We start from the raw sequence: 27,670 nt of genomic DNA on the forward strand, positions 1-27,670 counted from the left end.
GTACCACTCCTGGTTTGGCCACCTCTACACCCGATGTAGATTGGAGGACTGCTTCATCAATCACCTTCACTCTGTCTGATACAAAAGATAGGTTTTCCCAGTGGCCACCCATTTTAATTCCATTCTGACATGTCAGCCCATGGCCTGTTCTACCACCATGATAAAGCCACTCTCAGGTCAGAGGATCAACACCTCGTATTCCGTCTGGGTAGTCTCCGGCCTGCTGGCATCACGAACATTGATTTGTCTAGCTGCCAGTAATTTCTCCTCCCCCCTCACTCTTTTTTCCATTCATCATTTTGGCTCACCTTTTACCACTACTTGTCCTCACCTGCCCATCACCTCCCTCTGCTGCCCCTCTTCCTTCCCTTTCTCCTACGGTCCACTCTTCTCTTCTATCAGATACTTTCTTCTTCATCTCTTCCATCTTTTCCCTTTATCTCTTCCATCTATCACCTCCCAGATTCTCACTTCATCCCTCCTCCTCCACCCACCTACTTTCCCCCCTCACCTGGACTCACCAATCACCTGCCAGCTTGTATTCCTTCCCCTCTCCCCATCTTCTTATTCTGGCTTCTTCCCCCTTCCTTTCCAGTCTGGATGAAGGGTTTTGGCCCAAATCATCTCCATAGATGCTGCCTAACCTGCTGAGCTCTCCAAATTTTTGTGTTTGAGGTCTGGATTTCCACAGCTGCCAAATTTCTTGTGTTTAAGATTATCTGACCTTTCTAGAATATTTAGGAATACCGCTGAGTGGTCACTTCATCAGGTAAAGCAGAGGAACCCAGGGTGGTCTTCTGCTGCTGTAACCCATCAGTTTCAAGTTTCAACATGTTGTGTGTCCATAGAAGCTCTTGTGCATGCCACAGTTGTAACGTGTGGCTGCTTGAGCTACTTCCAGCTTGAACCAGTCTGGCCATAATCTCTCAATATAAGGCATTTTCTCCCACAGAGAAGCCACTCACTGAATGCTTTTTGATTTTTTGTAAACTTGGGAGACTTGTGTGTAAAAATCCCAGGAGATCAGTTTCTGAGATAGTCAAACCAACCCTTCCGACACAAACAATTGCTGCGTAGTCAAAGCCACTTAAGTCACATTTCTTCCCCATTTTGAAGTTTAATCTGAACAACTGAACCTCTTGACCATGTCTGCATGCTTTTATGCATTGAGTCGCTGCCACATGATTGGCTGATTAGATATTTGTATTAACATACAGGTGTACCTAATAAAGAGGCCACGGAGAGGCCACACCTTATTCCTGTAATAAGATGTGTGATTACAACTAACTTTGGCTGGGTGTAAAATCCTCCATAGTTTCTTTGAAGAGAAACTGGGGGGATGAGGGGTAGTCCCTCCGATAGCCATACAGGCCACTGCTCGGTAGCGTAGCAGTGAGCATAACGGAATAGGTTAGGTTGGTGGACTAACTGAGATAGCTCCTCATTTTATAGCTACAGAAAAATAAATATACAAAACAACAATAAAACGAATTGAGTGTGCTGTCAGAATTTACCGTGAGGAAACTGGTGCATCCTGAGCCAGAATGTAATGTGATCAATTTTACAAAACTGTGTCAGCAGAAAAGTTTCACCCACTACTGGAATGTCATACGTAAACTGCGGAGACCCTGGGCTTCTGCCCACAACTCTTCGGAAAATTTACTCTCAGCTTCCTCACCTTTAGAATTTATTGCTTCACCTCCCTCATCTTCGACATTTCCAGAAATCTTGGGCATGAGGATAAGATAAGGGAGAAGATGGTTGGTTCTCCTTAAGAGTAAAGAGGGGTAAGAAGAGGCATTCTGGAGATCGGCCCTTCCAGAAGGTAGTGTGGCGGTTAGCGCAACACCGTTACAGCTGGGGGCATTACGGAGTTCAGGGTTCAATTCCACACTGTTCTGAAGGGAGTCTGTACTGTGGAGTGCAAGGGTTTTCCCTGGTCGCTCAGGTCTCCTTCCACAGTCCAAAGATGTACCAGGTAACTTAATTGTAAATTGTCCTGTGATTAGGCTACGTTTGATCGGGGTTGTGGGGTAGGTGGGGCGGTGGGGCTCGAAGGGCCGGAAGGCAGCGCTCTGTGCTGTATCATTAAAATAAATAAAAATAAATATACCTTTGGCAGTAGGATAAGATTTTGGAGAAGATGGGTTGATTCTCCTTAGACTAAAGAAAGCTGGAAGGAGACTTTCTAGACCATTTGGCCCATTAACTCTGCTCTGTCGTGCCACTCAACCCCATTATCCATTTCAACCTCATTCTATCAATCTCCACTTTAAATATACCCAATGACTTGACCTCTACAGCCGTTCGTGTCAATGAATTCCACATGTTCACCACCCTCTGGCTAATGATATTCCTCCTCACCTCTACTCCAAAGGGACAACCTTGTACTCTTGAGGCTGTGTCCTCTGGCCCGAGATGCTCTCATTACTGGAAACATCTTCTCCACATCCATTTTCATGCAGGCAATTCAGGAAAGTACAGAATTTACAAAAACAAACCACACATAAACAAGGTCTGGCAAACAAGCAATGGGCAAAGAAAGATAAATTGTGGAAATAAAATAAGTAATACTGAGAACATAAGTTGTAGAGTCTTTGAAAGCGAGCCTGTAGAATGTCGATTCAGTTCAGGGTTGAGGTGAGTGAACTTATCTATACTGGTTCAGGAGCCTGATGGTTGTAGGGTAATAACTGCTCCTGAACCTGGTGGTGGGGGACCTGAGGCTCCTGTACTTCCTCCCTGATGGCAGAAGCAAGATAAGAGCATGACCTGGATGGTGGGAGTCCATGATGGAAGCTGCTTTCTTATGATGGAAGCTATTTCCGTGGAAATCAGCTCAATGGTTGGGAAGTAGAAAAGTGATATAAGGGAAACTTTTTTTAAAAAAAATGAGGGACTTGTTATAATCTACACTCTATTCGAACATTATTAGGTACACCTGAGCACTTGCTCATTAATGCAAATATCTAATCAGCCAATCATGTTGCAGCATAAAAGCATGCAGACATGGTCAAGACTTTCGGTCGTTGTTCAGACCAAACTTCAAGATAGGGAAGAAATGTGATCTAAGTGACTTTAACTGTGGAATGATTGTTGATGCCAGCTGGGGAGGTGTGCGTATCTCAGAAACTGCTGCTCTCCTGCAATTTTCATGCACAACAGTCTCCAGAGTTTACAGAAAATAGTGTGAGAAACAAAAAGCATCCGGTGAGCAGTAGTTCTGCAGGCAAAAATGCCTTGATAATATGCGAGGTCTGAGGAGAATGGCTAGAATGGTTCAAGCTGCCATGAAGGTGACAGTAACTCAAATAACCATTTGTAACCACTATGATGAGAAGAAGAGCATTTCTGAATGCACATGTCAAACCTTGAAGTGGATGGGCTACAACAGCAGAACACCATACCGGACTCCATTCCTGTTCCTAATAAAGATGCCATTGAATGTATTTAACTAATCGGTAATCGTTTTCTTTTGTGTAATATGTATGAGGTGTCTAGGGAGGTGAAGGGGCTTCCCGTGTCCATTCTTTGGCACCAATTGAACACTCAGCTCTCATCTGTGGCTTCAAATACCTGTTCACATATATCAGCAGCCACACCCCCAGTACACTGCTTCGATAGGTGGGCTGAGCAATACTAGCCAGCAAGTCTTGTATGCCAATGGGGTGGTGAAATGCCTGTCCTAACATGCGAAGGCAGCTCCAGACGGACTGGGTGAATGATAACAACAGTGAGGTCCAACAGCCAGGAAGGCACCTCTGTAACACATCACGGACAGCAAAGGGCATGACAAGGCACAGAAGATGTCACGATTATCCGCTTCAATCAAGGAGAACCCAGCTGTGACGACTACTCATACCACTGTGCCCAGACATCCAAAGTCAAGAGAGTGCAAATTCCCCATTACTACGGCTTTTCCACTTTAAAAACTCTCCCAGGCAGGTTTCACTGTCATCATCGCGTACAATAGACAACCAATCAATCAATCAATAAATCAGTTTATTATTGTCACATGTAGCACAGAGCAGTGAAAAAATTGTTTTGCATGCCTTCCAGTCAGATCGTTCCAAACGTAAGTACATCAAGGTAGTACAAAGTGGAAAAGCATGAGCAGAGTGCAGAATGTAGTCGTGCCGCTGTGAAGCCTGGACCACGGTCTGGAATGGAGGGGAGGGGCCACTGCACAGGATCGGAAAAAGCTGCAGAAAGTTAAAACTCAGCCAGCTCCATCAGGGGCACTAGCCTCCCCAGCATCACGGACAACTTCGTCGCCCAGGACATGCCCTCTTCTCATCGCTGCAATCAAGGAGGAGGTGCAGGAGCCTGAAGACTCACACTCAATGTTTTAGGAACAGCTTCCTCTCCACCACCATCAGATTTATGAATGGATAATGAACCCATGCACACTACCTCAGTACTTTGTCTCCTTTTTTTTTGCTGTTTTGCTCTACTTATTTAATTTTTAAAAATTATATCTGTTTCATATTGTAATTTTTTTATTATTATGTATTTCACTGTACTGCTTCTACAAAAACAACAAATTTCAAAACATATATCCATGAAATCAAATCTGATTCTAAGAAAGTGCAATGATGATCACAAATGGATATTAAGGGCTATGTCAAGGTAGGCTGAGATATCAGGAGTTCATCTGCATTATACAAGTTGTCAATTTAAGAGTCTAAGGTGGAGAATGATAAATATTTGAAAGAATGAATATTTGAAAGTTAAGGGGAACTGGCAAGGAATAGGAATCAGAGATGGGTTGCATGGAGATATTGGGCTGTCTCTATGCCTCCATAACATCTTATCTAATCGGTGAAAACAAATGGAAGAGATCGCCATTTGAAGAAGAGGAGGTTGTTCTCTCAGTTTCTTGGCCAATGTTCCTCCTTGAACCAGCACCTTTAAGGCAGACCGGTCCACTGGTCAGTCACACTTGTGATCGCTCTCCAGGAGTCCCGAGTTCATCCAATGAGCAGAGCCTCGCATCAGGAGGTTTCCACTGGACGAGGAAAGGGTTTCATTGCCTGAGAAGTTTTTCTGCATGCGCAATTATTTTTCTTTCTTCACGAATCAACAATGATACTTCAAGGCTTCTACAGTTCTGCCACCAGGTCAAACATGCTTAAGTGTTAATACAAAACATAACCAAAGAAAGCCCTTATGTGTGTCAATATACAATATGTAGCTCTTAATCATGCTCATTCATTACCAAATAATAAATGGGTGTGTCCAGGCATATAACCTTCATAGATTCCATCTTGGCACATGTCCCATACATGATGTGGGCCACTTAGAAGATATGAATCATCATTCATTGCTAATGGCTGATATCACTCTGGTTTCAGATTCCTCCATCCAATTCAAACCATGACCAAAGCTGGAGATCCATGGACAAAACCCTTCAAAGGGATTTTAGTGCAAAGCAGGGTTTTGAGAGTTGCATTGGACTATTCCACATGTCCCATAGGGCCTACTAGCTAAGGCTTACAAAGCCTTGATATAAGTCATGCATAAGTCAGTCAGCATCATTGCTGTGCTTGGTTTATTCGTGACTGTCTTCTCAGTGACATGTCCATTGTGGCTATCTTGATGGAGCTCTCGAAGGTGCTGCAGCGCCACCTGTTCAGCTGGGGGACGGCTTTCTTTCCCAAGCACAGCTGAATCACCTTGCAAATCCTCCTCAGCACCGCTCTCCGGAGCAGGATGTACACCCAGGGATCCAGGATCTGATTCCAAGCAGCCATCCGGACACCCATCAGAAGTGACTTTTCGGACTTGGGGCCCGAATATAAGCTTCCTATCATCGCCATGGTTACCTGAGTGATAAAAATAAAAGATAAAGAAAAAGCTTAGCTTAATAGTCACATGTGCACCGAAACTTCGAAACATACAAAAAAAGTGTGTCGTTCGCATCAATGACAAGCACAGTCTGAGACTGTGCTGAGGGCAGCCTGCAAGCATCTCCATGTATCCAATGCCAACATAACATGCCCACAGCGTATAAGCCCTAACCTGTATGTCCTTGACATTTATTTATTTAGAGATACACTGCAGAACTGGCACTCCCATCCCAATAAGCCGCACTGAACAGCAACCCACCTATTTAACCCTAGTCTAATCACAGGACGATTTACAATGACCAGTTCACTCACTAACCGTGACATCTTTGTACTGTGGGAGGAAACTGGAGAACTTGGAGGAAACCCACGCAATCATGGGGAGAACACACAAAACTCCCTACAGACAGCAGCGGGAACTTGACCTCATGCCGCTGGAGCTGTGAAGTGTCTCGCCAACTGCTATTCCACCAATGAAAAAGGAAAAGGAAGACATGGAAATGAAGCCATTTAACAGCATCAACAGCAAGTGAGCGACTTCAAGTTCCTGGCTGTCAGTATCTCCAAGGATGTATCCTGCACCCAACATATTGATGCAATTACAAAAACAGCAACATTAATTCATCAGGAGTTTGAGGAGATACGGTATGTCATCAAAGACGCTCACAAATTTCTACAGATGTACCATGGAGAGCATTGTGTGGGTTGCATCAACGTCTGGTATTGGGGGGGGGGGGGGGGGGTTGGTGCACCGGATCAAAGTAAGCTGCAGAGATTTGTAAACTCAGTCAGCTCCAACAAGGGCACTAGCATCCATAGTATCCAGGACAGCTTCAAGAAGCAACACCTCAAAATGGCAGAATCCATTATTAAGGGCTCCCATCAACCAGGTCATGCCTTGTTCTCATTGCTACCATCAGGAAAGAGGCACACACTCAATGATTCAGGAACAGCTTCTTCCCCTCCGCCATCAGATTTCTGAATGGACATTGAACCCATGTACACCACCCCACTACTTTTTAGTTCTATTCTTGCACTACCTATTTATTTAACTCTTTAATATATATACACTTACTGTAATTCACAGTTTTTCTCTATTATTGTGTATTGCATCGTACTGCTGCTGCAAAGGCAACAAATTTCATGCCATATGCCAGTGATATTAAACCTGATTCTGATCATCAATTTTCTGCTGAGTATTCAAAATGAAGAGCTCAGTACAGGGGAGGAGCAAGGGATTGATTGTCCTCCATCTAAGGTTCATTCTTAAGTGCTGGTGGACGATGTTTAAAATTGCCTTTTTTTGTCACTTATGCTTGCTTATACACTCAGTGGCCAATTTTAGGTTACAGGAATCTACCTAATAAGGTGACCACTGGGGTGGAGACCAGTGCGGTCTTCTGCTGCTGTAGCCCATCCACTTCAACACTCGATGTGTGGTGTATTCAGAGATACTCTTCTGTTGTAACACATGGTTATTTGCGTTAGTGTCACCTTCTGTCAGTTTGAACCAGTCTGACCATTCGCCCCTGTCCCTCTCATTAACAAGGTATTAATGGATACTTTTTTTTTTGTCTTTTGCACCATTTTCCATAAACTCTAGAGACTGCTGTGCATGAATATCCCAGGAGATCAGCAGTTTTTGAGATACTCAGACCACCCCGTCTGGCACGAACAATCATTCCAAAGTAATTTAGATCACTTTCCCCTCCCCATTCTGATGTTCGGTCTGAACAACAACTGAACTTCTTGACCATGTCTGCATTGCTGCCACTTGATTGGCTGATTAGATATTTGCATTAATGAGTGAGAAATATGCATTAACTGAATGCACATTTACCCGATTTAGGAATTGTTGCTGTGTGCCGGACAGGGCACAACATTCAACAAAGACAACAACTTCCAGCATTTATAAAGAATAAAGAATTATATAAAAATAAATTAAGAAGTTAAAGTATGAAGATGGAATAAAATGTACGTAAATACATAGATTCCAGCAAGTAGTCACAATGTAAATTGCATTATAAAACATGGTTTAAAGTGCAGGGTGGTGACAGGGTAATAGATAGAGTGGGCTGGGTAGCCTGACTATAACGGTTGATCAGATTCACTGCCCGGGAGAAGAAAAATTTAAGTAAAATCGTGTGAAGTTTGTGTTTTAATACCCCTATAGTGCGTTCCAGAAAGGAGGTTTTGGAAAAGCCAGCTTCCAAGGTGGGTAGCATCTGTCCTGCCCACCTCTTATACGTCCAAGATGTGTACAAGCCCCGTAGACTGCAGCCAACAACCTTTTCTGCTGGCCTAACAGGCCACTGTAGTTTTTGATATTGTGAGAGGACGTTGCACCAAATCAGACAGTTATGGCTGATGTGAGGATGCTCTCACTATTGACATCGCACCAGTATGTCTGGGGATGACAGAATTTTAAACAACTGCTTCAAGAAGTACATCCTTTGCCGAGGCTTTTGTTTAGTGAACGAGATATGGTTCTCCCATATGTGGTCCTGCAAAATAATGAATGACACACTGAGATGAGCAGGCAGTGTTGTTATCCAATCAGATGGCTCAGAACTCATCCAATTCATTCATGTGATTGGACTGTTCAGTAGAACCAATGCAATATACTCACTCCAATATGAAAACAAATCTTTATTTTATTTTATTTAGAGAATAGGCCCTTTACACTGCACCACGCAGCAATCCACCAAATTAACCCTGGCCTATCACAGGACAATTTACAATGACCAATTAACCTACTAACCGGTACGTCTATGGACCTGGGAGAAAATCTGAGCACCCTCACGCACACAGGAAGCAATGGACAAACCGGCTTACTCAGGACACCAGAATTCAACTCCGAACTCCGCTATCTCTCTCCAGCTATAATAACGTCACGCTAACTGCTAACACTACCATGGGGCCCAAATATGCCATCAGCTTTTGAGGCAACACAACAAAGCCTTAGATTCATAGGCCACATTGGATTATAAAATGTAGAACATCAAATTTAATATTTCACTCTGAAATTAAATAAATAGTCTCATAGGTTGGAGAACAGGACTAACCTGCACTTAAAAATACACAAATAAGTATAACGAAGGCGTTAGCAGTTTTTGTAACCTATTCCACACCCTATATCATGCCAAAAGTTACACATCTTGCAATTCAGGTTCTGTGTAAAGCCCAAAATTACTTTGGTCTATTAATGACAATCAGACTTGGGTGGTGCCACTTTAAAAGGCTTGTTAGACCCTCCAGCCTTGGTCATACCACTGATAACCTCACCAAATACCTCCAAGCATGGCACAATGGAAAACTATGCTGCAGACATAAGAAGGTTTTACTCTGTCATAAAGCCATAGAAACACACAGAATAGAAATGTGCCATTCAGCCCAAAAAATCCTTGCCCATTTTTGTCCAATCAATGCTAATCCCATTTGCCTGCACGAGGACAATCTCCTACACCTTACCAATGTAAAGAAATTCATAAAGCACAAAGACAAGCCCTTTGGCCAGACAGGTCTGTACCAACTAAGACACCCATCAAAGCAAGTCCTATTTGTCCATAATTGGCCCATTTGTCTCCAGACCAGGGTTTCTCACCTGGCATTCCATGGAACCTTAGGGTTCCGTGAGAGGTGACTAAGATCATGATTTTTAAAAATAAACATTGTTTTTTGAACTTCATGCAATGCACAATGTTAGCGCTCACAGTGGTGGGCAGTGACTGATCAGCCCCGTTAGCAATCTTTCCGCCCAATACGACAGTGCACAGTTAGACTGTGTTTATTTAGGTGAGTCCATGAGGGGGGGGGCCGTTGATAATTGGTGAACGCTGCATTGCATGGAAGGGAGGACAGTCGGCTGATGAGGAGCGTGAAGTGCATTTTCCGAGCATTGGAAGGACTCACCTAAATTGGGCTATGTCAGCAGTCTCTCCCACCACCCACCCACCACCCCCCCCCCCCCCCCCGAATTACCTCTCCGGCTTCCTCTTGCCATTACTGACTGACTTATGGGAGCAAACAAACTCTGCTGGTGTGATAGAAAATTGGGGGAAATTTTCCTTCAAAAGGTGGTCCATTATGGCAATTTTTCAAGAACAGGTGTGAGATGGAAGAGGATTCTAGGCCCAGGCCTACGGACAATTCTGATAAGATTAATGATGAAGACTTACAATCTTCTGAGTTATTTTACTGCACTAGTACAACAACAGACACAAAATAATTCCATCTTTACAATGAAAGCTGGTTATCAATAGGTTTTACGTGGACTAGAGATCCAAGTTGGCCTATTCCATTGTGCCTAGTCTGTGGAAAACTACAAGCACAGATTTCAGAAGCTAGGCCTATATTTGAGCCTGATCATGTTACTTAGTAAGAAAATGTTTTTTTTCAAAGTCTTGTATAAAATTGTGCCTTATAAGTTATGAGAAAGATTAATTTCAAAAAAAGTAAGCTCAGCTTAACTACCTGTTTTCTTTCAAGAAAGGCTGGCTAAAAATTCATTCCCTACTCAAAAGAGCACTAACAATTATTTTTGGATTATTATATCTTCAACTTCCTGATCACGTACTGTGAGCTGTAGATATAACTTTTACACAGGGATCCCCAAGACCTGAAAAATATTTCACGGACTCCTCCAGGACAGAAAGATTGAGAAAGGCTGATCTGGACCCTTCCTATTCATGTACCTGTCCAATCACTTCCACTGGCAGCTCATTCCATGTACTGACCCCTACCTCCGGATGAAACAGTTGCCCCTTGGGTTCCTATTAAATCTCTCTCCCTCACTCTAAAGATATGTCATCCAGTTCTTGATTCCCCAGCCTTGGGAAAAAAAGACCGAGTACGTTTGCCTTGTCTATGGCCCTAATGATTTTATAGCCGTCCATAAGATCAATGGTTCCTTAAGGTTGTCATAGGAGGGGAGGAAGGGGATATTGGGGATAAGCTCCCACTACCTATTAAATGCTCCCAATGGAGTGTGTCTCAAATAGCCTCTGACAACCAAATCCAGCTCCTGGCCTTCACATGTGGGTTAGTCACTACACCTGGCGGAACCGTTTCTACTGACAGGAGAAGGAGCAAAGGTGGATTACTGGTGCCTTAAACCAGTCATTTCTGGCAGATGAGGCTCATCAGCTATGATTGGCAGCTCATCTAGGAGTAGAAAAACTCTGAACTCAAATCTCTGCTGCCTTACAGCTATATCCACTCATGGGGAAGGTTTCTGGAGTAAATACTGAGGAAAAAATCCAGAGCTGGAGTATCTAAGGGAGTCCAACATTGAGTTCAACATTGACTGGCAACTCCTGTGACGTCACTGGTGCCAAACTGTATCAGCCTCTGCCGTTCTTTTGGATTCATCAGCTGCACAGAGACAGAGATCCTGCTACATGGGCTCTCCATGTTGTGCTGCCCTGGCTTGTGTGTCACATAGATCTCTAGCACACTATATCCATGGTTAATTTTTTATATTTATTTCTTGACATACACCACAGCCAGCCCTTTGAGCTGTGCCTGCCCATCAATGCCCCAATTTAATCCTAGACTAATCACAATACAATTTACAATGACCAATTAACCTACCAATCTGTACATCCTTGAACTGAGGGAGGAAACTGACGTGGTCCCCGGGAGAACATACAGGCAGTGGCGGGAATTGAACGTGGGTCACTGGTACTGTAAAATGTTGTGCTGATCACTACACTACCATGCCACCACCCCCCCCCCCCCCATTTGTTGATAACGCAGCAAGGAACAGGGCCCACTTACTAAATTTCATTAAAAGTAGGTAAAATATGAGACACGCATATATACAATACAATCATCATGCATCAGAAGTCTTGTGTAAAATACCTCAAAAAACCCTCGAGGCAAAGTTAATGAAGACAAAAGAGGTATGATTCTAAACCACCAAAGACTGACAGATCAGATTCCTCTCTATCATTAGTGAAGTGGTGGAATACATCAATAAACACAGCTTGTGCTTTAGTATTTAATTAGGGTTCCACCATAAACATTCAGCCAGTACTGAATAAAGAGTACACTACTACTGCCTCACAGATTAGAGGAACTCCGCCTCATATTCTCCCTTTGTAGTCACCAATCCAAAGGCATGAACATTGATGTCTCTTACTTCCAGTCACCAATTTGCTGTCTGCTTTTCACTTATTCCACCATTCCTCCCCTCAGTTCCTCACTTCCGTGCCCACTGTCCTTTCCTATCCGATCCCATCGTCTTCCGCCCTTTCTCGCTTCCAGCTATAATCTCCCCACTTCTTACATCATTCCCACTCTTCCCACCCCTCACCTGCCGATCGACCCGCCCCTCCTGGATCCACCTATCCCATCCCAACCCTTGCTCCCCCCCCCACCCCACACCATTTTATACTGAAAAGGGGGCTACCTTTCCTCATTCTTTCCAGTCCAGATGAAAGAGCTCAACATGAAATGTTGTAGGACAAAGAAGAGTAGAACAAACTACAGGCCCCTTGACCCACAATGTTGTGCCGGCCTGTATAAATCTACTCGAAGATCAACCTAACCCTTCAATCCCACATAGACCTCTACCTTTAAATATTTAAAGATCAGCTTTATCGGTCATGTGTACATTGAAACATACAGTGAAATGTGTCATTTGTGTCATCATTTGCAATGTTGCCAGGAGCAGCCTGCAAGCGTCATCATGTTTCTAGCACCAGCATAGCATGCTGACAACTTACTAACCCTAACCTGTATGCCTTTTTGTTTGGACTGTCAGAGGAAACCAGGGCACTCGGAATAAACTCACGTGTTCACGTGGAGAATGTACAAATTCCTTACAGACAGTGGCAGGAATTGAACCCCAATCTTCCAATTAGTGGTGCCGTAAAGTGTTAAGCTAACAGCTATGCTTTCTTAAGGTTGTTACGGCTGGGGGGGGGGGGGGGGGGGGGTAATGGGGTAATGGGCTCCCACTACCTATTAAATGCTCCCAATGGCCAACACCTCAAATAGCCTCTGACAACCAAGTCCAGCTCCTGGCCTTCACATGTTGCTTAGACACTAAGCCTAGTGGAACCGTTTCTACTGACAGGAGAAGGGGCAAAGGCAGGTTACTGGCACCTTAAAGCCAGTTACTTCGGGCAGATGGGGTTTATCAGCCGTGGTTGGCAGATCATCTAGGAGAAGGAAAACTCTGATCTCAGACTCTGCTGCCTTCACTCACGGGGAAGTCTTTGGGATAAACCCCGAGGAAAATCTGGAGCTACAGTCCCCAGGCAATCCAATGTTGAGTGGCAGCTCCTGCGATGCAGCTGATGCCAACTGTATCACTTTCTGCCGTTGCTCTCCATCTTGTACTGCCCTGGTCTGTATATCACGTAGACAGCTGGGACGCGATATCCACGGTCAAGCCCAGCCAATGGAGGGCCTTACACTACCGTGCCACCGATGTGCCTGTCTCTGAGTCTCACAAGGTGAGGTAAGGGCACAATGAAAAACTTGCTTGCAGCAGCATCAGAGGCTTAAAGGGTCAGACTTCCCCAGGATGGGGATTCTAAAACTGGACTGCCGGGGTTTAAGGAGAGAGGGGAAAGATTTAAAGGGGTCATGAAGGGCACATTGTCCTAACAGGGGATGTTGAGTATGTGGAATGTGCTACCAGAGGACGTAGTGCAGACGGGTATAGATAAGAGCAGTTAAAAGGTACCTGGACAAATACATGGATAGGAAAGGCTTACAGTAGATAAAAAGGTCGGCACAACCTTGTTGGCCGAAAGACCTATACTAGAAACATAGAAAATAGGTGCAGTAGGCCGTTCAGCCCTTCGAGCCTGCACCACCATTCAGTATGATCATGGCTGATCATCCAACTCAGAACCCTATACCTGCTTTCTCTCCATACCCCCGATCCCTTTAGCCACAAGGGCCATATCTAACTTCCTCTTAAATATAGCCGATGAACCGGCCTCAACTGTTTCCTGTGGCAGAGAATTCCACAGATTCACCACTCTCTGTGTGAAGAAGTTTTTCCTCATCTCGGTCCTAAAAAGGCTTCCCCTTTATCCTTAAACTGTGACCCCTCGTTCTGGACTTCCCCAACATCGGAAACAATCTTCCTGCATCTAGCCTGTCCAATCCCTTCAGAATTTTATACGTTTCAATAAGGTCCCCCCTCAATCTTCTAAATTCCAGTGAGTATAAGCCTAGTCGATCCAGTCTTTCTTCATATGAAAGTCCTGCCATCCCAGGAATCAATCTGGTGAACCTTCTCTGTACTCCCTCTATGGCAAGAATGTCTTTCCTCAGATTAGGGGACCAAAACTGCACACAATATTCTAGGTGCTGTCTCACCAAGGCCTTGTACAACTGCAGTAGAACCTCCCTGCTCCTGTACTCAAATCCCTTTTCTATGAATGCCAACATACCATTTGCATTTTTCACCGCCTGCTGTACCTGCATGCCCACCTTCAATGACTGGTGTACAATGACACCCAGATCTCATTGCATCTCCCCTTTTCCTAATCGGCCACTGTTCAGATAATAATCTGTTTTCCTGTTCTTGCAACCAAAGTGGATAACCTCACATTTATCCACATTAAATTGCATCTGCCATGAATTTGCCCACTCACCTAACCTATCCAAGTCACCCTGCATCCTCTTAGCATCCTCCTCACAGCAAACACCGCCGCCCAGCTTTGTGTCATCCGCAAACTTGGAGATGCTGCATTTAATTCCCTCGTCTAAATCATTAATATATATTGTAAACAACTGGGGTCCCAGCACTGAGCCTTGTGGTACCCCACTAGTCACTGCCTGCCATTCTGAAAAGGTCCCGTTTACTCCCACTCTTTGCTTCCTGTCTGCCAACCAATTCTCTATCCACATCAATACCATACCCCCAATACCATGTGCTTTAAGTTTGCACACTAATCTCCTGTGTGGGACCTTGTCAAAAGCCTTTTGAAAATCTAAATTTACCACATCCACTGACTCTCCCCTATCCACTCTACTAGTTACATCTTCAAAAAATTCTATAAGATTCGTCAGACATTGAATACTGTGTTGCAGTGTTCTATATAACAGTGGCCAGCTACCTAATTAGTTGTTAGTTGTACCAAAAACTAATAAGTTGACAGTAAATGCTACTTGTTATCATAACCCTTTGCATTATAATTTCCATATACTCTGCCAAGTGCAATGAGGAAATATTACTGGGACCAGGTCCATATCCTGAGTCATCTCCTCATCACTAATAAACAAACTTCAAAACATGGGCTTCCATTACTCCCTCTGCAACTGCATCCTTGACTTCCTCATTGAAAGACCAGTCAGTACAGATTGGAAATAACATCTCCGTCTCGCTGATAATCAACACTGGCGCACCTCGAGGATGCATGCTTAGCCCGCTGCTCCATTCCATCTACACCCATGTCTGTGTGGCTAAGCACAGCTCCGATGTCATCTATAAAGTTGCTGATGACACAGCTGTTGTTGGTGAGCCTTAGAAGAGGTGTTCAGGAGCGAGACAGATCAGCTGGTTGATTGGTGATGTAACAACAATCTTGCACTCAAACATCAGTAAGTCCAAAGAATTACTGGTGGACATCAGGAAGGGGAAGTCAAGGGAACACACACCAGTCTTCATCAAGGGATCAGCAGGGGAAAGTGTGAACAGTTTCAAGATTCTGGGTGTCAGCATCGCTGAGGGTCTATCCTGGGCCCAACACATTGATGCAATTATGAAGAAGGCATGCCAGTGGCTATAATTCATTAGGAGTTTGAGGAAATTTGGTATGGCACCAAAGACCCATACAATGGAGAACACTGTGGCTGGTTTCATCACCCACCATCTGGTTTGGAGGAGCCAATACACAGGACTGGAAAAAGCTGCTGAGGGTTGTGAACTCAGCCTACTCCGTCATTGGCACTTGTCTCCCCACCATTGAGGCCATCTTCAAACTGCGATGACTCAAGAAGTTGGGGTCGATCATTAAGGACCCTCATCATCCAGGACATGGGGTTAGTAACCCCATCCCATAAACAGCCGGAGCTACAGAAATGAGAACAGAAGCTCGACAGATCTCATCCCTGGGAGAGGAAGGATTTTCGCCTGGAAGACCTAAGGGACAACTTGAAAGACTGGTCCAGGACAGGGGTCTCTGGTGAGCTGTTGTTGATGACCTATGCCACAGTAGGAGAGATGGGCTTAAAGAAAGTAAGAAAGAATCATCTAGAACATGTCTTCTTCTCATTTCAATCTTCAGGGAGGAAGTTCAGGAGACTGAAGACACACATTCAATGTTTCAGGAAGAGCTTTCTCCCCTCTACCATCAGATTCCTAAACAATTCATGAACCCATGTACACTGCCTCACATTTTGCTCTCTTTTCACACTACTTTGTTCTGTTTTTATAATTCTTATTGTAACTTACAACAATTTTTAATGCTTGTCACTATACTGCTTCTGCAAAACAACAAATTTCACAACATATGTTCACAGTTAAAGTAAATTTATTATCAAAGTACGTATACTATATACAACCTTTGGATTCATATTTTTGCGGGCACCCACAGGAAAATAAAAAAAATACAACAGATTCCATGAAAAACCACACATATGAAAGGCAGGATCCCTGAAAATGGGTCTACAGGGCTATGGCATTGGTTCAGCACTGAGGTGAGTAAAGCCATCTATGCCAGTCTAGGAGCCCAATGGTTGTAGGGTAACAACTCTTCCTGAACCCAATGGTGTGGGATCTAATACTCCTGAACCTCTGACACGGTGGTAGTAGCAAGAGGAGAGCGAGACAGGTCATGCACAGGTAGATGGTAGGGGCTCAAGTGGGGAGCTCTAGGCTAGCACAGAGTACTGGGGCTGAACATTGGTTCATTTTCCACTCTCGGACCTCGACACTTTAATCTGCTTGAAGTCCATCCCAGCGCTCCCTCTTCCAGGGACGGCCTACCCTTATCCGCTTCAAGGTGCGGTACCTGCATTCTTGAGAGCCAAGTTCGGCGAATCCTTCAGGAGATCGTAAAATCGCTAGTTCATTTAAACAGTTTTAAAGTTTATTTGTTAAAGGGTGCAGATTGCAGCGATCATAGTTCAGAAAAAGCATATCAAGTAGAATACCTAGTAGGTTAGTGAACTGCCACTAAAGTCACATTTATCGTCAGGGCCATCTTGTCAATTCTGATTCTGTTTATTTCTCTATGCCCCTTGAGGCCATTATTTCTTTACCACCCCAGATGTTTAGCCTTCTGCCCTCTCCCATCAGGCAGAGAATGCCAAAACCTAAAAGCTTGCACTACCAGGCTCAAGGACAGTCCTGCCATTATAAGATGATTGAGCAATAAACCTTGTACAATCTTGACCTCACAATCTACCTCGTCATGGCCTTGCACCTTATTGTCTGCCTGTACTGTTATTGTTTTCCCTTGTACTTCCTCAATGTTCTGATATGATAAAGGATAAGTATGGATGGTATGCTAAACAGTACCTGGATACATGTGACAATAACAAACCAATTCACCGATTTTTTTGAGTTCGGACCCACTAAATATATATGTATATATTTGATTTTCCTTTCTGGTCACATATGGACCACTGGCATTACTTTTCCTGTGGAAATGAAGACTGTTTACTTCTCAAGACACCACCTCTCCAACACTGAGGGCATTTTCATGAGGTGTTGCTTCAAGAAGGTGGCATCCATCACTAAGGACCCTCAACATCCAGGACATGCCTTCTTCTCATAACTGCCATCTGAGAGGAGGTACAGGAGACTGAAGACCCATACTCAACATTTTTAGAAGCAGCTTCTTCCCTCCATCATCAGATTTGTGGATGGTCCACGAATCATGAATACCACTTTGTTATTTTTTTTACACAACTTATTTATTTTGCAAGTCACTGCAATTTTATGTCTTTACACAAATTTCACATCATGTAAGACAGTGACGATAAACAGGATTCTGGTTCTTCGGATTCTCAGAGATGAAAAGCACAGAAGGCTCTTAGCTTCCATGTCTGTAGTCTGTGGTCCAAAGGTCCCACTGAGAAAACCTCGGAGAAAGCGTGTAAGCTTTGGATTACAAGTGCATTTAAGGAAATGGAATTTTAAACTCCCTGTACCGACGATCTTGCTGGCAAACATGCAGTCTCTGGTGAAAATCTATGATCTCAGAGCCAGGGTGCTGAATCAGAGGATCAGTGAATTAGGACCGCATGTGTCCTTTGTTTCACGGAATCCTGGTTAACCCTTTCCATACTGGATGCAGCAATTCAGATCGACAGTTTACCATACACCGTCAGGATAGATCTATAGAGTCTCTAAAAGCAGAGGTGGAGGAGTGTGCCTCATGATCAACTCTTCTTGGTGCACAAATATATCAATGCTGTCCCAATTCTGCTCACCAGACCTGGAATATCTAGCAGTAAAGTATCATCCATTTTACTTACCACGGTAGTTCTCTGGGATCATTCTGGTTGCAGTTTACATTCCACCTCAGGCCAATGTCAAGCAGGCTTTAGATGATATGAGCAATGGGATCAACATGCATGAAACAGTGCACCCTAACACCTTCACCATCATTTTGGGAGATTTTAACAAGGCCAGTCTGAAAAAGTCACTAAGCAATTATCAGCAACAGATCACTTGCAATACCAGAGGAAACACCACACTGGACCATTGTTACACCACCATCAAGAATGCCTACCGTGCTATTCCACGGCCTCACTTCGGGAAGTCTGATCACCTGGCTGTACTTCTACTCCCTGAGTATAGGCTGAGACTGAAGACTGCAGCACCAGTGGTGAGGACCAAGAAGGTTTGGACAAGGGAAGCACAGGAGCGCCTACAGGACTGCTTTGAATCGGTGGACTGGACTGTATTCAGGGATTCATCTTCAAATTGGGACGAGTAAGCTGCAGCTGTTACCGACTTCATTAAAACCTGTGTGGATGGACTTCCGGTAAGATGGCGATTGCTTAGCTGCTCTGAACTTTTGTTCCGTTACTGTCGCTACCTTTGCACTAAATGTCTCCATCTTTTAAAGCTTAGTTAGGAATTATTTCGGTATCTTTTACTTGCCTGTGAATATATCTAACCTACAATGTCTAGCAAGAGTTCTAAATCCGGGAGAAAAGAAACTATGACCTCGTCGGACGTGACGATGGAGGCGCTTGAAAATCTCCGAGACGAAATCTTAAAGGAACTTAAAACCGCTTTCAAACAGTTAGAAGAGAAACTGGATCGGATCAACGATAAAGTGGACAAACATGCTGAACACTTATCTCGCATCGATTCGACTTCTGAAGCTTTAGAAAGTCGGGTTCGATACTTGGAGACTCTCTGTTCCAGCTTAGAGGAAAAATCTAATAAACTTCTTTCCAAAATGGTGGATCTCGAAAATCGCAGCAGACGCTGCAACATCAGAATTCTGGGATTACCAGAGGCAACTGAGAAGGGGTCAACCGTGAAGTTTTTCGCCGAGTTTCTCTGTGAGTTATTCGGGAAAGATTTGCTTCCGAAGCCACCCGAGCTCGAACGGGCACACAGAGTTTACGTTCCCCCCGGAATTCTGGGCTCCCGCCCGCGACCAGTAATCTTGTGTTTCCATCAATACCAGGTAAAACACAGTCTGATCGTAGAGGCGCATCACAGAGGGTCGCTTCCTTTCAAGGATACAACCATTCGCTTTGTGGAAGATTTTGCACCCCAGACCTTAAAGATGCGCGCTGAGTATAAAGGCGTAATGAAAGTGCTTTTTGATCGTGGTTTCAAACCTTCCTTGCGTAACCTTGCTGACCTAAGAATCAAGTTTAAAACCTGTGTGGATGAGTGTGTGCTTACAAAGACTTAGTGTACATTCCCAAACCAAAACACATGGATGAACCCGGAGGTACGTCGTCTGCTGAAGGCTAGATCTGTGGCATTCAAGTCTGGCAACCCAGGCCTGTATAAGAAAACCAGGTATGATTTGCAGAGGGCTACTTCAAGGGTGAAGGGACAATTTTGAACGAGGTTGGAGGCGATATCAGATGCACAGCAACTCTGGAAGAGACTGCAAGACATTACTTCCTACAAAGCAAAACCCCATAGTATGAATGGCAGCGATGCTTCACAACCAGATGAACTCAACACCTTCTATGTACACTTTAAAGGGAGAACACAACTACAGCTGTGAAGATCCCTGCTGCACCTGGTGACCCTGTGATCTGCATCTCAGAGGCCAATGTTAGACTATCTTTAAAGAGAGTGAACCCTCGCAAGGTAGAAGGTCCCGATGGGGTACCTGGTAAGGCTCTGAAAACCTGTGCCAACCAAGTAACAGGAGTATTCAAGGACATTTTCAACCATTCACTGCTACAGGCAGAAGTTCTCACCTGCTTCAAAAAGGCCACAATTATACCAGTGCCTAAGAAGAGTAACGTAGGCTGCATTAATGACTATCACCCGATAGCACTCACATCGACAGTGATGAAATGCTTTGAGAGGTTGGTCATGACTAGACTGAACTCCTGTCTCAGCAAGGACCTGGAACCATTGCAATTTGCCTATCGCCACAATAGGTCAATGGCAGACACAATCTCAATGGCTCTCCACACGGCTTTAGACCACATTGACAACACAAACACCTTGGTCAAGATCCTGTTCATCGACTATAGCTCAGCATTTAATACCATCATTCCCACGATCCTGATTGAGAAGTTGCAGAACCTGGGCCTCTGTACGTCCCTCTATAATTGGATCCTCGACTTCCAAATCTGAAGACCACAGTCTGTGCAGATTAGTGATAACATATCCTCTTCACTGAAGATCAACACTGGCACACCTCAAGTGTGGTGCTTAGCCCACTGCTCTACTCTCTGTATACACATGACTGTGTGGCTAGGCATAACTCAAATACCATCTATAAATTTGCTGATGATACAACCACTGTTGGTAGAATCTCAGGTGGTGACAAGAGGGCGTACAGGAGTGAGATATGCCAACTAGTGGAATGGTGCCACAGCAACAACCTGTCACTCAACGTCAGTAAGACGAAAGAGATGATTGTGGACTTCAGAAAGGGTAAGACAAAGGAACACATACCAATCCTCAGAGGGATCAGAGGTGGAGAGAGTGAGCAGCTTCAAGTTCCTGGGTGTCAAGATCTCTTGAGGATCTAACCTGGTCCCAATATATCGATGTAGTTATAAAGAAGGCAAGACAGTGGTTATACTTTATTAGCAGTTTGAAGCGATTTGGCATGTCAACAAATACACTCAACAACTTCTATAGTTGTGCCATGGAGAGCATTCTGACAGGCTGCATCACAGTCTGGTATGGAGGGGCTACTGCACAGGACCGAAAGAAGCTGCAGAAGGTTGTAAATCTAGTCAGCTCCATCTTGGGTACATGCCTACAAAGTACCCAGGACATCTTTAGGGAGCGGTGTCTCAGAAAGGCAGCGTCCATTATTAAAGACCTCCAACACCCAGGGCATGCCCTTTTCTCACTGTTACCATCAGGTAGGAGATATAGAAGCCTGAAAGCACACAATCAGCGATTCAGGAACAGCTTCTTCCCCTCTGCCATCCGATTTCTGAATGGACTTTTGAAGCTTTGGACACTTCCTCACTTTTTTTAATATCCAGTATTTCTGTTTTTCTCCCATCCCAGATGGGATGGGAGAATGTGCAACTAATAAGGAACTTGTATTGGAAACAGAAAGCGGCAGTCAGGGTAGAAAATGAGCTATCACCATGGGCATGTAGTAAATGAGGCATGTTGGATCGCCGGATTTGTTCAACCGCTACGGAGAATGGATTTTTTGGAAATGCGACCATCAGGAGACAGGTGTTCCAATTGGAGGCCGGAAGGTGGATAACATCAGGGATGCGGACGACACCACGTTGTTAGCTGACAAGCAAATGCGAACTGCAAACTATGCTGAATAAAGTGAATGAGAAAAGCCTTGACTATGGATTTAAAAACAACCCCAAGAAAACAAAATTGATGGAGGTAAACAAAACAAGCACTAAAGACTCATTCATGTGGTATCGTTACAAGTGAATGGACAAGACACGACAGGTGTGAAAGTTTGATTATCTTGGCAGTTGTCTGCCAGATGACGAGAGATGTGAAGTTGAGATCAGAGGGGAATAGGTATGGCTATGACCCAGTTCATGAAGCTAAAAGATCTACTATGCAATCGGAAGGTAGCCATCCAAAGTAGAACCCGCTTCCTCGAGTGTTACGCGTGGTCAGTGCTGAGGTATGGATCAGAAACATGGACCCTGAAGAAGGATGACATGAAACGAATTAATGCTTTTGAAATGTGGTGCTATCGACGAATGTTGATGATTAGCTGGGTAGAGAAAGTTTCAATCGAGAGGGTTTTGTCCGAAGTTGATAGACCACAGACATTGCTGGAGAAGATAATGAAGTTAAAGGTTGCTTGTTGTGGACACGTTACGCTGAGAGATAACATCTTGTCGGACTTGCTATATGGAAAGGTGGAGGGAAAGAAAGGAAGAAGAAGGCAAAGAACAACATGGCTGGATAACATCAAGGATTGGACCAAGCTGGACAAGACTAGGGATGTTGTGGACAAGTGTTGGGCCAGAGCAATGTGGAGGGAAATCGTCCGCCAACTGGCAATTCGAGATGCGACCTAACGGCAACGATTTTTGTTTTTGCACATTTTTTAATAATCTATTCAATATACGTAATTGATTTACTTGTTTATTTATTATTATGTTTTATTTTATTTATTCTTTCTCTCTGCAAGATTTTGTATTGCATTGAACTGCTGCTACTATGTTAACAAATATCACGTCACATGCCGGTGATAATAAACCTGATTCTGAATCTGAAATAACCATCCGTTTTCAGCATATTAATGAACGTTACCCCTGAGAAAAAGGCAGCTTACACTTCTTTAAGACAATAAGACCATAAGACATAGGAGCAGAATTAGGCCATTCAGCCCATTGAGTCTGCTCTGCCATTCCATCATGGCTGATTTACTATCCCTCTCAACCCCACTTTCCTGCCTTCTCCTCATAACCTTTGACTCACTGACTAATCAAGAACCTATCAACCTTTGCTTTAAATATACCCAATGACAAAGAGCTTAGAAAAATAGAGGGCTATGGGTAACCCTAGGTGATTTCTAAAATAAGTACAGGTTCGGCACAGCATCATGGGCTGAAGGGCCTATATTCTGCAGTAGGTTTTCTATGTTTCTATGACTAGACCTCTGGAGTCAGAGAGGCGATCATCTAATACCTCTCTCTGGCTTCTCCTGCGATGCCAGTGTCTAATCCAATTTACTACCACATTATGGATGCCAAATGATTGAACCTTCTTGACCAACCTCCTGTGTTGGACCTTGTTAAATGCCTTGCTGAATTCCATGTAGACAACATTCACTGCCTGCCTTCATCAAATTCCATCTGGATTCTCCTTCGCCTTGTCTGCTACAGCAACCTTGTGCCTTCTTTTAGCCCTCCTGATTTATTTAAGTGTTCTCTTGTATTTCTTATACCCCATACGCACCTCATTTCTTCCCACCTGTCTATACTAGCAATACACCTTTTTTACTTAACCAGGCCCTCAATATCTCTCAAAAACCGAGGTTCCCTAAACCTGCAAGCCTAGCCCTTTATTATAACATGCATATACATGCTTTGTATTCTCAAACTTTCACTTTGGAAAGCCTCCCAATTACGAAATACACCTTTGCCAGTAACAGCCTGTCCCAATTAACATTTGCTAGATCCTTACTGTCAACATTGGCCTTTCTCCAATTTAGAATCTCAACCTGAGGACCAGACCTACCCTTTTCCATAATTACCTTGAAACAAATAGCATTGTGATCACTCAATGCAAAGTGTTCCCCTACACAGACTTCTGTCACCTGCCCTGTCTCATTCTATCTATCTCTTCTAGATAGATAGACGCTTCATTGATCCCAAAGGAAATTACTCTATCACAGTAGCATTACAAGTGCACAGATTTAAATATTAGAAGAGAAGTAGAAAGAACAAAAAAAAAGTTACCACAAACAGTCTAGCAAGAGGGGGTCATTACTTCCCCGGTTACAGGTTGACTCATTATAAAGCCTAATGGTTGAGGGTAAAAATGACCTCATTTATCGCTCTTTGGAGCAGCGCAGTTGTCTTAGTCTGCTACTAGAAGTGCTCCTCTGTTCAGCCAAGGTGGCATGCAGAGGGTGAGAAACATTGTCCAGAACTGCCAGGATTTTCTGTAGGGTCCTTTGTTCTACCACAGCCTCCAGTGTGTCCAGTTTGACTCCTATAACAGAGCCAGCCTTTCTAATCAGTTTATTAAGCCAGTTGGCATCACCGATGTTGATGCCATTGCCTCAGCACACCACCGCATAGAAGATTGTTTTGGCAACAACAGACTGGTAGAACACATGAAGGAGAGGTCTGCATATTCTAAAGGACCCCAGTCTCCTCAACAAGTAGAGGCAACTCTGGTCCTTCTTTTACACAGCCTCCGTGTTGGTGTTCCACTCAAGTTCATCATCCAAGTGCACCCTCCAGTACTTATAGGTCCTCACCACATCCATGTCTTTACCATCAATAGTAACAGGGAGCAATGGACATAGGTACCAAGGAGATGTCAGGGGTAAGTCTTTCACACAGAGAGTGGTGGGTGTGTGGAATGCACTGCTGGCGGTAGTGGTGGAAGCGGACACAATAGGGTCTTTTTAGAGCCTCTTAGCTAGGGACATGGAGATTAGAAAAATAGAGGGCTATGTGCTGGGGAAACTCTAGGCAGTCTCTAGATTGGGTTACATGGTCGGCATAACATTGTGGGTCGAATGGCTCGTAATGAGCAGTAGATACCCATGTTCTATGTTCAATGCAGGCTTAGTCTTCCTAAAATCCATCACCACTTCCTTTGTCTTAACTATGTTGAGCTGCAGATGATTCAGCTTGCACCATTTGACAAAGTCCTCCGCCAGGGCCCTGTACTCATCCTTCAATTCTCTCAACTATTGCTGAGTCACCAGAAACTTTCTGCAGATGATATGACTCAGTGTTGTATCTAAAGTCCAAGGTAGACAGGGTAAAAAAGAAGTGAGCCAATACAGTCACCTGTGCGGCCCTAGTGCTGCTTACAGCCATGTCTGACACACAGCTCTGAAGCCGCACAAACTGTGGTCTGCCAGTCAGGTCGTCCATTATCCAGGATACAATGGAAATGTGAACCGACATTGAACGGAGCTTCTTCCCCAGCAATGAGGGCTGGATGGTATTGAAGACACTTGAGAAATCAAAAAACATGACCCTCTCCGTGCTGCCCTGCTTATCCAAATGGGAGTCGGCTCCGTCCAGCAGCTAGATGACAGCATCATCGACTCCAATGTGTTCCTGGTAGGCAAACTGCAGGGGTTTAAAAGGCTGATCTGACCAAGGGTTGGAGGTGAGCCAGGACCAGCCTCTCTAGGGTCTTCATGATGTGTGAGGTCAAAGTCACCGGACGGTAGTCATTCAGGGCTTTCGGTTGGCCCTTCTTGGGTACTGGGACCATACATGATGTTTTCCACACAGTCGGGACCCTTTCCAGGCTGAGACTCAGACTGGAAATGCACTGGAGAACTCCACACAGCTGCTCAGCACAACCCTGTAGGACCCTGGGGTTCACACCATCCAGCCCCAATGCTTTGCCCTGTCCGAGCTTCCCCAGAGCCCTTCTCACCTGCTCAGCAGTGAAGTTGAGCCCATGGTGACTAGACTGATTCTATGTACAGATTAGGGAAAGTTTCCTGAACACATTTGACAAACCCTATCCCATTTAGTCCTTTTACAGTATGGGTGTTTCTTGCAACAGTATGTGATCTCTCTACAAATTTGTTTCTCTCGGACTTTTGGGTGGTCTCTAATAAAGCCCCCTTAATGTGGTCATACCTTTCTTATTCCTTACTTCCACCCATAAAGACTCACTAAACATGTTCTCCAGTCTGTCCTGACTGAGCATTGGCATGACATTTTCTCTGACTAGTAACACCATGTTTCCCACATTAATCCCTTCTGCTCTGTCACGTCTGGAGCTTATCTGCCTTTCCTACATTACTTCTTGCATTGAAATATATGCAGCTCAGGACATTAGTTGCATCATGCACAACCTTTTGATTCCTGACTCTCTCTGAGATCTTAAACATCTGTCTCCACAACTTCTCCACTATCTGTTCTGGCACTCTGGTTCCCACCCCCCGAAACTCTAGTTTAATAGCCCACCAAACTCCCACCACACCTCCCCCCCCCCCATGCGGTAGTAGCAAACTTTCCACTAGGATACTTGTCACCCTCCAGTTTAGGTGCAAGCCACCTTTTCTGCACAGATCTTGCTTTCCCTTGAAAACAGCTCAATGACCTAAAAAATCTGAAGACCTCCCTCCTACACCAACTCCTTAGTCACGTGTTAAGCTGTAAGATTCTCCTATTTCTGGCCTCACTAGCACATGGCATGGGAAGCAATCCTAAGGTCACAATCCTGCAGGTCCTGAACATACTTTGCAGAACCTCGTCCTTCTTTCTACTTACGTCATTGGTATCTACATGGACGATGACCTCTGGCTGCCCACCATCCCACTCAACAATGCTGAGGACTCGATCCGAGGTGTCCTGAACCCTGGCACCTGGTTGACAACTTACCATCCAGGAATCTCATTCTCGCCCACAGAACTTCCTTTCGGTTCCCCTAAAATTCTTCTAAACTCCAGCAAGTACAGGCCCAGAGGCATCAAACGCTTCTCATGAGAGCACTGACATGAATCTCCCTTTAACACAAGAGGTTCTGCAGATGCTGGAAATCTTGAGCAGTGCTGGAGGAACTCAATAAGGCAGGCAGCATCATGGAGTGGGGTCAGCACTCAACATTTTGGACAGAGACCCTTCATTAGGACACTTCTTTACCTCCGTTACACTCTGTACGCAATCTAAAATCTCACTTTTGTCTCCTTCTGGGACTTGAGGTACAAGAAATACATTATTCATTAAACTCAAAGAACCCTGAGTTCCGATTTTAACTCTGAAGCTGAAACCCCATCGAAATCGCCCCATCACCAAGCATTAACTACCAGGAGTTTTCATGGTAAACTGGTTAATGACGCATCATCACTGACCGTAAAGATGAGTACAACATTTCGAGATAGTTAGGCATATAATCTGTCAACCTGGAGTAGTGATTTATCGACAGAAATGAGTCAGACATTCTGGGTTCAATCCTCAGTCTGGGAATTGAGCCCACATGGCTGACTACCAGTGATATAATTCAAAGGCAGATCATTCAAAAAAGATAAAGAATTAACTCTATTTGTCGCATGTAAAACAAAGCATGTAGTGAAATGCGTCACTTTGCATCAAGTGTTCCACAAGTGTCACTGTGCTCCAGGCGCCAAAATCGCATGCCCACAACTCATTAGCCCACAACTCATAATGTGGGTGGAAGGCGGAGCAGCCAGAGAAAATGCACACAGCCACTTGGAGAACATACTAACCCCATAAAGGCAACGGCAGGAATTGAACAGTGATCACTCGTTTCTGGCGCTATACTAGCCATATATATATAATGATGGTGATCCAAGATGGCGGTGCGACGCAGCTTGCAGCGGCCACTCCGGAGCTGATTATCTGTTATTTGTGAAGCGGGGTGCCGTGCGCAATCATAGTCGATTGAAAACAGACGTGGGAGCACGGAGGAACATCTGGAAATCTCTAGGAAGACCTTCTTCGTTGCTGCTGCTGCTGTGAGGTCCGGGACTCTGCTGGGAAGAACAGGCCCCCAGTCCTCGGGGTCACGTTGCCGATGG

General features: G+C 44.4%; 1 protein-coding gene across 2 annotated transcripts in view; it reads right to left on the reverse strand.

Moving 5' to 3' along the window:
• Positions 1-3,986: 3,986 nt before the first annotated feature.
• LOC140736710 (prostaglandin F2-alpha receptor-like) overlaps positions 3,987-27,670 on the reverse strand; it is a 47,293-nt gene continuing 23,609 nt past the window's right edge. For both annotated transcript variants that reach the window (XM_073062563.1, XM_073062564.1), the window contains one exon: positions 3,987-5,825. In XM_073062563.1, coding sequence (XP_072918664.1) covers positions 5,535-5,825 — 291 coding nt within the window. In that variant the 3' untranslated portion in view covers positions 3,987-5,534. The remainder of the gene's footprint in view (positions 5,826-27,670) is intronic.

The sequence above is a fragment of the Hemitrygon akajei genome, chromosome 12 (assembly GCF_048418815.1).
Source record: "Hemitrygon akajei chromosome 12, sHemAka1.3, whole genome shotgun sequence".
Lineage (NCBI taxonomy): Eukaryota > Metazoa > Chordata > Chondrichthyes > Myliobatiformes > Dasyatidae > Hemitrygon > Hemitrygon akajei.